Source organism: Hemicordylus capensis, chromosome 1 (genome assembly GCF_027244095.1).
Source record: "Hemicordylus capensis ecotype Gifberg chromosome 1, rHemCap1.1.pri, whole genome shotgun sequence".
NCBI classification, from domain to species: domain Eukaryota; kingdom Metazoa; phylum Chordata; class Lepidosauria; order Squamata; family Cordylidae; genus Hemicordylus; species Hemicordylus capensis.
This window is the reverse complement of record NC_069657.1, coordinates 237501451-237515201: the sequence shown is the minus strand read 5'-3', so window position 1 is coordinate 237515201 and position 13751 is coordinate 237501451. Positions and strand designations below refer to the sequence as shown.

The 13751-nt window shown below is 45.2% G+C and overlaps 1 protein-coding gene across 9 annotated transcripts in view; it reads left to right on the top strand.

Moving 5' to 3' along the window:
* CPS1 (carbamoyl-phosphate synthase 1) overlaps positions 1-13751 on the top strand; it is a 175815-nt gene that overhangs the window by 133839 nt on the left and 28225 nt on the right. For all 9 annotated transcript variants that reach the window (XM_053283405.1, XM_053283401.1, XM_053283406.1 and 6 more), the window contains 3 exons: positions 2601-2708; positions 10346-10435; positions 11801-11971. In XM_053283405.1, the coding sequence (XP_053139380.1) occupies positions 2601-2708; positions 10346-10435; positions 11801-11971 (369 nt within the window). The remainder of the gene's footprint in view (positions 1-2600; positions 2709-10345; positions 10436-11800; positions 11972-13751) is intronic.

Below are 13751 nucleotides of genomic sequence, written 5' to 3'. Positions count from 1 at the left end.
GCTGTATTATTCAGAGATATTAGAGTTGTCCTGAGAATCTCACAGAATCCACTAGAGATGTCAAACCTCCTTTCCTGAATGAACCTTTTAGTGTATCATAACACAGGAACAAGATTTACTAGACAGACTAGTCACAGGGCCAACTCTTTCATGAGGCCACATGAAGCAATGTCCTCAGGTGGGGTGTGTGTGTGTATGTGTGTGTGTGATGGGGTGGCACGTGTTCCCCCCTGCCCTCCACAGTGGGCATTATTTGCCTCCCTGTTGCCACCCCCACCTCATATGCACTACTGCCACCCCTCTCTCGGTTTTTTCTCTTGCCTCACCTCCCTCACTGACCACCACCACATTGGTCCAAATTGGGCCTCTCTTTGCCCTTGCTGCCAGCTCAGCTTCAGTGCCTGTGAGCAGCCACCTCTTGTTGCTTGTGTACTAGCATAAGGCAGTATGGAACATGCCTCCAGCAGCGCCAGCTGGCCTTTCTTCGTCACAGCACTTGCTATCTCTCTTTCTCTCCCCCCCCCCCGCAACAAGCACTGGAGGAGAGAGAGAGTGAGAGAGAGTTGGTGTCAGCTTACCAGTGCAGCGGTGACAAAGAGAGGCCAGCTGGCACTGCTAGACATATGCTCCATACTGTCTCATGCTGGTGCACAAACAGGAAATAGAGATGGTGAGGGTGAAGAGGAATGGAGTATGGGCCAATAAGGCAGGGGATAGCTTGGTGAAAGGGTGATGTGCTGTCAGTGCCAGCTCCCCACAAAGGTGGCAGAGGCGGCTTGTTGCCGTTAACCTCAAGTGGTGAACAGTAACAAGCCAGCGTTGACTAGTCCCCTGCTAACAGATCAAAGAGGCACCTTCTAAAGTGGTTATTCTTGTTGGAAATTCTCTGTGGTGAGAGAATCCCTTTCTCATTATAGCAGAGTGCACAGAGGCACAACACAGCGGTTTAGTTAGGCATGCGTGTGTGCTGAGAGTAAAGTAACTTGGAGCCAATTCATAGTTTCAAATTAATATAAAAGGCATTTATTAAGGAACTCCATTGTAGATAGGAAAGTGAGGAGTTAGGATCTCTAATCTATCTATCTAGCTGGATGCAGATGGATTCTGCATCCTCTCTGCACATATTGTGCAGGGAGAGAAGCTTGCCATGTTGCAAGGTAGGCGGGCAGGTAGGAAGAGAGAGAAGGAGGAAGGAAGTTGAATCCCCTAAGAGTAGCAATCTACATTTCAAAGGGATAGCATCAGAGCAGTGGAGAAGTGATGACAAATGTCTTGACCCTCTAGCCCTCTGACTTACTAGTCTGTCCTCCACTGTCTGAGGCAAAGAGACAGCGTAAAGTCCTTTAACTTCCAACAATTCTCTTATATTTAGCAGGGGGAGATCAACAGTTCCTATCCAGCCCCAGTACAGCATCCCTCCAGTGGTGGTTGCTGGTGTCTACCTTCTGTTTCTTTTTAGCTTGTGAACGCTTTGGGGATAGAGCCATTATTTTTATTTGTAAATTACTTTGAGAACATTTGTTGAAAAGTGCTATATAAATATTCATAGTAGTAGCAGTAGTCGTAGTCAGATAACATCCTCCAGAAAAGATTCAGACATGATATGCGGAATGACATCCAGCACATGACAGCCACTGACCATGGCATTTGAGACATATTGCCAGATTTCCACAGTGGGTCCACCTGGATCTTGACTGGTTCTGCATTATGCCAAGCTTCACTCAGTGTGCTGAGAGGTCTAGTTCCTATTGTGCATGATTTGTGAACCTGACTAAAAATTAGAAACTAAATAATAATGATACTGTTTGGAAATTGCAAACAGTAACAACATTTATATGGTGCTTTGGGGTGTTCAGAATGCATCACATGCCTTATCTTGTAATCCTTACAGAAATCCTATAAAATAGGCCAGTATAACCATACTGAACCTGAAGCTGGCTTGTCTAAGGCTATCCAGTGAGTTCATGGTAGAGGGAAGACTTGGACCAGGGACTTACTGATCTTAGCCATGGTGCTAAACCAGATCTCTGCAAACCAGGAGAGATCTAGAGAAATAATCTAGTAAATCCCAAAGTGTCTTACTCCAGATTCAACTGCCACATTTACCTGAATAGACAGAGACTCAATGTAAGACAATACCTTAAGAGATAGACATTAAATACAGGTTATACCTGTATTTACTCAAAATAAAGAGGACTCTGAATTCAAGATGACCCTCCTATATTTAACAGGAAGGAACTGGGGGGAAACCTCATCTTGGATTTGGGTAAATACAGTAGGTCTGGTTCTCCATCTATGATGTTACTGGAAAGAAGCTTAAAAATATTTCAAACAGTTATCTAATTGGGAAGAGAATTGGGGAAGGAAGGGAGGGTATATTTGAGAATTGTGGCAGGGAGCAAATAACCTGAAGTACAAGGTTAGAGTATGGCATGGATTATTCCACTCCAGAGAACTTGTGTAGGTCCACGGATGAAGTGTTGGCATATTATTGGCTGGCAGCCAATTCATCTGCCACAGTTTGCATATTTGCAATTGGATATCAAAGATTTCAGAGAGGTATACATTGTCTCTGGCTCAACCCCCCCCCCTTTGAGCAGGTGATCTGTCACGCTGTCTCCGAGCATGTGGAGGATGCAGGAGTTCACTCTGGAGATGCCACCTTGATGTTCCCTGCACAAACGATTAGCCAAGGAGCCTTGGAGAAGGTAAACATTTTATTAAACACATTTTAATCCTCTGTTGGGAACTGACCAGAGAACAATTTGTTATGGGGCGGCTAACAAAGTTTATTATTATTTTATTGTAGAGGGGAGGGCAGCATGACACTGAAAATAGCAATTAACTTTATAATAAGCCTCTAACATTCTAAACACTATGAAGCCACATATGTGACTATGTGCAATTATAGCCACTAGTATGGAATTTGGTAGTTCACTCAGCGGGGCTAGATTAGATGTGATATAGGAGTTCCATGAAATTCCCAATACCTTCTCACTGATTTTTAATAAGCAGCCACAGGGAGGAAAAGGAGTAAGCCTTTCTCGGTTTCTGTAGTCAAGGCTATCTCAATGGGTTATCATCCTCACGTGCTCCAAGGCAGGCCTATGTTAATTAGCTCAAAAGAGAAGCCTCTAGAGCCTGAGGGGGATGACCCCACCCAGTTCTTACAGTCCTGCATTGCTCCAGGCAGACTTTTCTCTTCTCTCAGATCTTCCTTTCTTATTCCCACTGATTTCAATAACTAAAATCCCTTTAGTCTCTCATCCTTTCTGTACTCCATTCTACTTTTCCTGATACCAAAAAAGAAGAAGAAGAAGATCCATCTCTGACCCCTCCACCCCCCACCCCTCCCGACTTTCCCTGTCTTTTTCAACTATATGGAGCACAAAGGGACACCAAGAAACATCTTCATTCCTTCTGGAAGGGTGGGGAGTGGATTACCTAGGGGCACTAGAGTGCCGAATCTCCATTTCCAGACGCGTTCTTGCTGGCGAGCTGCATTAGAGCAGCGGAGGCAATCCCCCTTCCAATCCACCCCCAACTCAGGCAGAGATCAGAGCCTGGTGTGAAGGGGGTGCAGTGAAGGCGGCAAGAAGCTCATCGGCAGCCTGAGCGAGACAAAATGGCACCCGCAACAAAAAGAGTGCGAAAACTGCCAGTGCTGCAGAGGAGCAGCTAAAACGACACGCTGAGGGAGCCAGGCAAGGGGAAACGATGAGCTCATTCCATGGGGAGGGTAGCTCAAGTGCAGGCCCCTCCAATCAGGCCACCAGCTTGCCTAAATCAATACCCCCGGAATAGCAAGCCTGGTGCAAGAACGCGATAGTGAAGACAGTACTCCAGCTCAAACCCCTTAAGAAAAATTAAAAATCCAAAAAGTGCAAACAAGCATCCTCCTCAGAAGAAGAATCTTCTTCTACTGATTCCCTCCCTCCTCCCAAAAAGGCAAACAGTCAGGTCCTGATTCTGGGGACCCCACTCCTTTGAATGTGAGACCTATTCATCATGGAAAGCAAAAAGCCCCTATTTCTGAACTTGAATGTGACATAGAGCGGGGCCAAGTGGGCACAGGCGAGGGTATCCAGGACCCTGATGCCCTTCAAGACAAGGAGGAGGCGGAGTGGTCTGGGGGCGGGGATGAACCTGAATCCAGTAACTTATCACAGTGTTTGTTTGTCTCTGAGGACTTTAACCCATTAATAACCAAGGTGATAACAACTATAGGGTTACAGTCGAAGATAATGCCTGAGTCTACCCAAACAGCTAAAGGGGATTTGGTGTCCCCCAGGGCCAAACCTAGAGACATATTACTACTGATGCCAGATTGTTTTACAGAAACCATAAAAACAAGAATGGCTGCTGCCTGCCATTAATAGAAGCCAATGGCAGTAGCATCCTGCTTCTATTCCTTCCATCAGGAGTCTTCTGACCTGCTAAAGACCCCAAATACCGACATACGTGGCCCAATTGGTATCAGGTTCTCTGCTCCCCAGGGATAGGGAGGCATCTCTGAAAGATCCTTCAGACAAGGAGGCAGAAATGGCCCTAAGGAGAGTCCATGACAATTCGTCATTAGCAACCCAGTCTTCAGCAACTGCTTCTGTGGTGGCCAGAGCTAGTCTACTGTGGGTTGATGACTTGCTTAGTGATACCCCTAGTGATCCAGTGCGACTGCAGCAACAACTCTTAAAGCTTCAGAAGACCCAGGCCTTTGTGGCTGATGCCACATTGGATTCTATCAGATTCTCCTCCAGGGCTTCAGCTGCCGTGGTAGTGGGCAGGAGACACCTTTGACTGAAAAGCTGGCAGGTAGACTCTACCTCTAAGACCAATTTAATGCCAGTCCTATATGATAGCACAGAGCTATTTCAAGGTTTATTACAGTCTGTGACCAGCACAACAAGGAAAAACAAAGCTATTTGGTGAGACAGCGCTTAAAGAGGTACTTGTGGAATCTAGGGACAAGAGGAGAACTATGCCCTCAGCTTCCCACAACCTGGATAAGCCAAACTATAAAAGGCCTTTCCAGCCATTTTGTACGTTTCGGCCCTCTTTCAGGGGCTGAGACAGGGACTTCAGGCCACAGCGAGGGTCATGGAATCGCCAGCGGTTCCCAACAAGGGATATGGGGAACAACAGACAGGCCTTTAATCAGGAAAAACTGTCAAAACAACAGCCACGATGTAGAACCATCAGACCTGGGGGGGCCGCCTGTTGGGCTACTTCCATTCCTGGGAGCAGTCTACAATGGACAATTGGGTCTTATATCTATTACAGGAGGGATACAGAATAGAATTGAATGGCCTTCCTCCCCACAGATTCCTTCCAATCCCACGCTCCCACTCTATTTTCAAGCACTCAGAGTTAAAGAAGGCCTCTTGGATATAGGAACGATGGAACACGTGCCTCACAGCCAGGAAGGGAGGGGCATTTATTCTATTATGTTCACCGCCCCCCAAAAGAGCACCGGAGTTCACCGGCTCCAAAAGAGCAGTATTGGACTTAAAGTACCTCAACAAGTGGGTACGTCATGAAATATTCCTTATGGAGTCACTGAGGTCAATAATCTCTTCACCACGGGGACTTCCTGGCATCAGTGGATCTAAAGGAGGCCTACCTCCACATACCTATACACTCCAGCAGCCGGGCTTTTCTAAGGTTCAAATACGTGGGAGTAGATTACTAATATACAGCTCTACCCTTTGGGCTGTCCTCAGCTCTGAGGGTTTTCACGAAGGCCCTGGCCCCTCTGAAGGCCCATCTACGGCTTCGGGGAGTCAGGTTCTTTCCTTATTTAGATGATCTTTTGATCCAATCAAAGACAAAGGACTCAGCAGAATCAGATATGCAAAACACACTGAGGACCCTACAGGAGCATGGGTTCCTAATAAACCTCAAAAAGAGTCAACTCTATCCTTCCCACAGGATTCAATGTCTGTCTGGGAGTTGTTATAGACACGGAACATGATCGGCTCTTTCTACCACGGGACAGGTTCCGGACACTGTCCACAGGGGTCAGTCTGGCATATGCAGCCCCGGAGGTACATCTCTTAACCTTAGCAAGACTCTTGGGCCTGATGGTGGCCAGGCTGGAGGCAGTTCCCTGGGCAAGTTTCCATCTCAGGGAACTTCAGTGGTTCCTCCTCCCATATCAGATAGCCATTGCCGCCAAGTAACGTCTGCTCTGTACCCTGCCGACTCAAGTACGCCACTCGCTTCTCTGGTGGCTTTCACCACAGCACCTGCTGGGAGGAAAGAGATTCCTGGATCTTCCAAAAATTATTGTAACAACTGATTATTGTAACAAAAATTATTGTAAATTATTGTACTGTAACAAAAATTATTGTAACAGAGGCTGGGGGGGGCACATTGCCAGCAATATTCGGCTCAAGGAAAGAGGTCAACAATGGAAAAGAAACACTCCATCAACTGACTGGAGCTGAGAGCCATTCGCCTTGCGCTTTGTGAATTCCAACAGACATTACAAGGACAAGGCATTCTGATCAAGACCGACAATACAACAGCAAAAGCCCATGGAAACAGACAGAGGGGGAATGAGATCAAGATCCTTACACAAGGAGGCAGCCCTTCTGATGACATGGGGGGAACTACACCTGACCTCCCTTTCGGCATATCACATGAAGGGAGATCTGAATTATTTGGCCAATTGGCTCAGCAGAGAGGACCTGTTGCTGGGAGAATGGTTTCTAAACACAGACGTCTTCAGCCAGTTATCTCTCAGTTGGGAAATGCCAGTAATCGACCTGTTCGCAATTTCGCAAAATACAAAACTACCAAGGTGCCTGTCCAGGTTCCCATGCAGGACAACAGAGGACACAGACGCACTGTTGGTCCCCTGGCCAACAGGGGTGCTATATGCCTTCCCCCTGATCCTGCTACTAACACGCGTGCTGAGGCGCATCAGAATCCTACAGTCAAAGGTCATACTAGTGGCTCCCTTATGGCCAAGGAGACCTTGGTTCGTGGAGCTACTACATCTCAACACATCACAGCTGTGGTTTCTTCCACTTATTCCGGACCTACTGATGCAGAGACCAGTGAGATATTCCAACCCGGGCTGGTTACAGCTAGCCGCATGGAGACTGAGTGGTGGATCCTAAGGTGTCTCTGATAATGTCTCCAACACAATTCTCGCTTCCCGTAGAGCCTCCACAAACAGAGTGTACCAATGTACACTCTGTTCGAGAGCCAGCGTGGTGTAGTGGTTAGAGTGCTGGACTAGGACCAGGGAGACCTGAGTTCAAATCCCCATTCAGCCATGAAACTAGCTGGGTGACTCTGGGCCAGTCACTTCTCTCTCAGCCTAACCTACTTCACGGGGTTGTTGTGAAAGAGAAACTCAAGTATGTAGTACACTGCTCTGGGCTCCTTGGAGGAAGAGTGGGATATAAATGTAATAATAATAATAATAATAATAATAATTAATAAATAATGTACCTGGAGGGCATTTTTACAATGGTCAGCATGTCACAACATCCCCAGAGGTCAAGCTACCATTCACCACCTTTTGCAATTTCTGCAGGAGGGCCTTGACAAGGGTTTGAAACCTAACACATTGAAAAGGCAGGCAGTGTCACTGGTGGGCCTTATTTCCAGCATATCTACAAGGTCGAATCTTTCACATCCCCTCCTTAGACATTTCCTGAGAGAAGTGATATTGTTATCTCCACCGACGTCACACCGTTTTCCATCTTGGTGCCTGAATACCGTTTTGAGGGCGCTTCAATACGCACAATTCGAGCCCATAAAATCAATTCCACTAAGATTATTGTCTCTCAAACTGTCAATCCTAATCACTATTACTTCAGCTAGATGTGTATCGGAACTGAGAGCCTTACTGCATACTTACAACGGACTCCATTCGTCTGATACCGAGCCCCTTTGTCCTTACTAAGGTGATATCACAATTCCATCAATCACAAGACATTTTCTGTCCACATCCGAAACATCCTCAAGAGAAATTGTGGCACAAATTGGATGTTTGACAGTGTCTTAAAATGTATATCAATGGATAAGCGTCATTCCGTAAAACAGACTCTCTGTTTGTGTCTTTTCTCCCAGGATCTATGGGTGAGGCAATAACTTCTCCAACTATTGCCATATGGATTAGGGCATATGAAAAACAAAATATTCGGCCTCCCTTAACATAACAGCTCATTCTACAAGGGCGGCAGCTACATCGGTCGCATTTTCAACCAATGCATCAATCCAGGAAATCTGAAAGGCTGCAACCTGGAAGAACCCATCCACTTTCACATGGCATTATAAGATGGACATATATGCCTCTGCTCAGGTGTCTTTTGGTAGACAGGTGCTACAGGGGGTGCTTCCCCAGGAGTAGTCAAGAGCGCATCCCTCCCTTGTGACGTACAGGCTTTGGTATGTCCCATCGAGAAGGCCTTGACTATAGCAACCGAGAACGGAGCATTGGTTCACTTACCGTGAAGGCTTCTTCTGGTTGCTGGAGTCAAGGACGTCTCGGCCTACCCGGTTCGGTGCTTCTTGGTGTACTCCTGGGAGATAATTCCCTTAGTTTACTTCGACTAGTGCGAGTACAGGAGCTAGATCATACCTCAACTTGCAGGGGATGTTCAGTATTGGTTGCTGACACATTTTTATTCTAATCTTATTCATATATATGTTGCTAGTTCTAATTGTTTGAATGCCAGTCTTTATTTGCTAAATTGGCCTGTAAGAACTGGGCAGGGTCATCCCCCTCAGGCTCTCGAGGTTTCTATTTTCAGCTAATTAACATAGTCCTGCCTTGGAGCATGTGAGGGGGATAACCCATCGAGATGTCCTTGACTCCAGCAACCAGAAGAAGCTTTCACGGTAAGTGAACCAATGCTCCATTCTCTATGCACTGTGTCCCCAATCAAAATCATCCCCTGAAGCAGCTGTTTGCTGTGGAGAAGAAAATATAGAGGAGTGCAGTTCAAGTCAGGGAATTGATGCAGAAGCAAAGGGTTAACCTGCCCTCCACATGACAGCTTTAGTATAAATTCAGTACAAATGGCTTTTTGGGGGGAAAAAGACACCAGGACTAGAATTCCAGTCACAAATCTGCCACAACTAGTTTGGCCCTCCGAGGGACTAGTTTGGTGTGGAACCTACACATTACTAGCAATTTTGAACTGGCCCTGAACCTAAAATCTCAGGGTTCACTTGAAGCTGAACCACAAGCAAACCCCTAAACAAAAAACCAATAACCAATTTAGAATAAGTGGTTGAATAATCAGGCACTCCTCTTTTTTAAGGAGTGATGAGGGCTCTTCTTTTCTTCAGCTGTGTATGAATGAAATTATCTTTCCTAATGAGCCATCTGAAAAGAAAAGGAGGAGGAGCAGTGTAGATGGTAGGCAAGCTGGGGCTAGGACTGGTAGTCTGGTGCTCAAGTGGAAACTTCCCTCAAGGGCTGTGTGAAACTCTGGGGGCCTTTTGGGTTTGGCCCACTTTGGCCTGCTTTGATTCCCTCCCCCCCACCCCCTTCAGGCTGAAGTGAAATGTCATCTTGGGGGTGGGTGGGGGCGAAGTAGAGTTGAAGTGAAGCAAATCAGGATGAACCCTTTTGCCCCTTCAGGCTTCGCTTTGGTCTCCCTCACCCCCACCCCACCCCTCAAACTACTTACCAGGACTGGCAGGGAAGAGGAGAAAAGGCTCTAGATTTTCACATTGTTTCCCACCACAAGGGAACAAAAACAATTCTAGACAACACCCTCTGGAAAATGGGCTGAATTCAGTTATTTCTGCCAGTCCCACTAGACTTCTTCTCATTTATAAGACCTCTATCTGTGTTTTGCATCTGGAGGGCTGCAACCTCAGAAAAGACCAGAAGTCCCAGAACTCCATGGGAAAAGGTTTTTTAAAAGTACTTTAAAAAGTCAAGCTGCAGAAGGTGGCTGTTGGTTCCCTCACAGCCAGGAGCAGGAAGAAAGACTAGAGCAGGCATCCCCAAACTGCGGCCCTCCAGATGTTGCTGAACTACAACTCCCAGCATACCCAGCCACAAAAAATTGTGTCTAGGGATGCTGGGAGTTGTAGTTCAGCAACATCTGGAGGGCCGCAGTTTGGGGATGCCTGGACTAGATCCTTTTCTCTTTGCTTCTGTAGGTCCTGGTAAGTAGTTTGGTTTGGGAGAGAGGGTGAGGCGTCCCATTAAGCTGTTGAAGGGTTGACTCAAATCAAAGCTTGAAGAGGCTAAAGGGTTCGACCTGGTTCAGCCCACTTTTCAGGGGGTTTGACTAGATTTTTAAAAATCTTCCCAGTTTTATGACTTCTTGGGGTTAATTTAGTGACTACTCATATTTATCTTTTCTAACAGGTGAAAACAGCAACCAGAAAGATTGCAGATGCCTTTGCTATCTCTGGACCATTCAATGTTCAATTTCTTATCAGGGGAAATGATGTCTTGGTGAGACCTTTTTTAGCTGAATGTAGAAAGTGGTTGATGATGATGATGATGATGATGATGATGATAGTAATAGAGTTTCCTTCTTTTTCTTGATGCACACCTAGTAAAAGTAACTAACACTATTGCTGCTGTTTGCTGCACTGTGAAGGGCAGTGCTAGGCATATAATACCTGCCTTGTTTGATGCCACATGGGTCTTTGTACCATTGAGGCTCTTTGCCATTCACCACATTATGAGGCACTCATAATAATTGATACAATTTTGAGAAAAGAACTGTGTCTGCCCACACAATGCCATAATTTGAGGATAAAGCAAGTAGAATTGCCGCCTGTCAGCAAGCGTGTTAGCTCAATGCTGGGCTTAAATCAGATCAGCACTAAATGAGATTTGTAAGAATGTTATATGCGACTCATCCTATTAACACGGCACAAGTTTGACTCCACAGTACATACCCTGCTATTTTTCTAGCTTCGGTCATTAGGGATGGCTAGAAAGCAAAATGGAAAGCAGGGAGGAAAGCAAGGAAGTTGTGCTTTCACAGCAGTCATACTGACAGAGTGGTAGGTCCATAGCTCACAAAAAAGTCTAGTCGCCCACCTTACCCTCACTCCTAGCTCTTGCAGCACTTCAGTCTTAGAAGTTACGCCTTTATCTGAACCCCAACAGTTCATCTTAAGTTTGTGTTGCTGCTGCTCTTGGATCCAGCCTCTCACATTGAAGTTGGGCTGAACTCCCACAAGATTCACTTGTTAGGGTGAACCTGACCATTCCCCCTCTCTCCCCACAAAAGGATCATGGCTACTGCACTGGTTATTTTTGAGCATACGTGGCAGTTGTCCTTCATACATTCAGATGAATGGAAGACCACAGCGCTCATGAGCTGCCAGTACTTCTCTTAAGCAAGCTGGGAATTTAGAGTGATCACAACTGGGCAAAAACTACCGGCAAAATTCACCATATGGTTTCAGCCTGTTGTTCCTCTCCTCAGGCAGCTCTTCTCTGATCCTCTTGTACCTTTAGTATTACTAGCTTCTGTTCACTCCTAAACTGCCTTTTGCACTCCTGTTGAAATTCCTCCGAGGACTTGTCTCCTGCACTTGACAATGTTTGTTGACTGGTATTCTGTGGCTGCAGAAGATTTTAAGTTGGCTACATTGATCTGCAGTGTACAGATACAGGAAATGTTACCTATGTTGGGAAATGTAACTTTTTGTAAGAGATTCATTATTTGAGTATCTATTCTAGCTACTACATGATTCTAGCCTCTTTCTACTAATAGTTTCAGATTTTTAGGCATTTCAGATGTTAACACTATAAAAAAGACCACATGTATGGAACTTAAAGATGCTTTCCCCACCTCTTTAGGTGATAGAGTGCAACCTGCGTGCTTCACGCTCTTTCCCATTTGTGTCCAAGTCTCTTGGTCTGGATTTCATTGATGTGGCTACGAAAGTGATGACTGGAGAAAAAATCCAGGAGTCCACCCTTCCTGCACTGGCAACACCCATGATTCCATCAGACTATGTGGGCATCAAGGTATGTGTGAAAAGAGTTGCAGAGCAATTAATCAGCTGTGACTTCTAGGCTTGATGGTAGAGGTTAATCTCTTCTTAGCCATCCATTTTGTGGAGGAAAAAACTTGTATCAGCAAGAGGAACATGTGAAGCTTTCACCCCTCTCTCTTACCTGAATGCAGTGTGCAAAGAATTAATGAAGAGGATAAGTTAGTCAGCCAAGTTAATTGACTCTCGCATATTCAGCTAGCCCAAAATGTGGTAGCCATTTTGGCATTAACTGGTGCCTGTTCCTTGGAGTATTTGACTCAACTGTTGCTCCAGCCACATGGGCTTATGGTCCATTTCTGAGCCCAATTCAAAATGTTCATTATTACCTTTAAAGCCCTAAACAGCTTGGAAACAGATTATTTGAAGGACTGTCTTCTCCCACACAATCTCGCCAATCTGTTGCTAGTGTCTCTCTTATGTTTCTTTTTTAGATTGTGAGCCCTTTGGGGACAGGGAGCCATTTACTGAGATATATGTAAACTGCTTTGGGAACTTTTGTTGAAAAGCGGCATATAAATATTCGTTGTATTCATCATAATCTGCTCAGGTCATTGAAGAGGTCTACTACATGTCTCACCACCATCAGAAATATGGATGCTAGGAGTGTGAGAGACCTTCTCATTCATGCTGCTAAAGTTATGAAACTCCTTTGTTCATGTGTTGAACGTGTGAATAACTGTATGTGTGTACATTGTACATAGACTGTATGTATGTGTGTTGAACATAATAACTGACATCCAGACTTCATTGCTCACTAGTACTACTCAGGAGCGACACTAAAAGACTGCTTAATTTCTACAGGACTTCTGTTGAGTAATTTAGGGTGTCAGCCATTGTGTGAACTGAGCTTTATAAAAGAACGAATTTGCATTATGAAAAGCCAGAATAGTCAGACCAACACAGTTTTTCACAGATCTAGCCCCTCAGAATAGAGTCAGTAACTCTGGTTGCTTCCACTGTAAGAAGGAGCTTTGACATCTCTATGGCTTGCTGAAATCATTTGCATGGATAACACAAGCACTGAATTTTATCTCTTTAGGTGTCAACAAAACACTTTTAAATGCCTATGGCATTAATGATTATTAAAATGTCAAAAATAATTAAAAGGCACTCAATAGGCCCTATGGGATCGACAGAACCTTTTGACTAGTAGTCTCATTATTATGAATTACTTTTACTCTCTCTTGTGGGGGGTCTAGACTAACACTACAGTCATATATTATTTGTACTGACATAGAGTTGTTTTCCCAGTAGTGAAAATAAGTTAGCCCATAACTTAGAATCATAGTTCAGGATCCAGACTAAGTTTCACTGAAATTAATGGGACTTTAGTTACTTCTTATTTCAGTAGTGCTTAGTCATGACTAGCTTTGTCTAGAGATCCTGTTCATAAAGTTGGAGAGGGCCGTATAGACCCTCTGGTACAACTCCCTGCTTGATGCATTAAATCCTTTGTTCTCCTCCCCACTACTTTTTCTTATGCTTGAGAATAACTGGTCTTGTGGTAGCAAGCATGAATTGTCCCCTTTGCTAAGCAGGGTCCACCCTGATTTGCATTTGAATGGGAGACTACATGTATCAGTACCATAAGATATTCCCCTTAGGGGATGGGGCCACTCTGGGAAGAGCATCTGCATGCTTGCATGCAGAAGGTTCCAAGTTCCCTCCTGGCAACTCCAAGATAGGGCTGAGAGAGACTCCTGGCTGCAACCTTGGAGAAGCCGATGCCAGTCTGTGTAGACAATACTGAG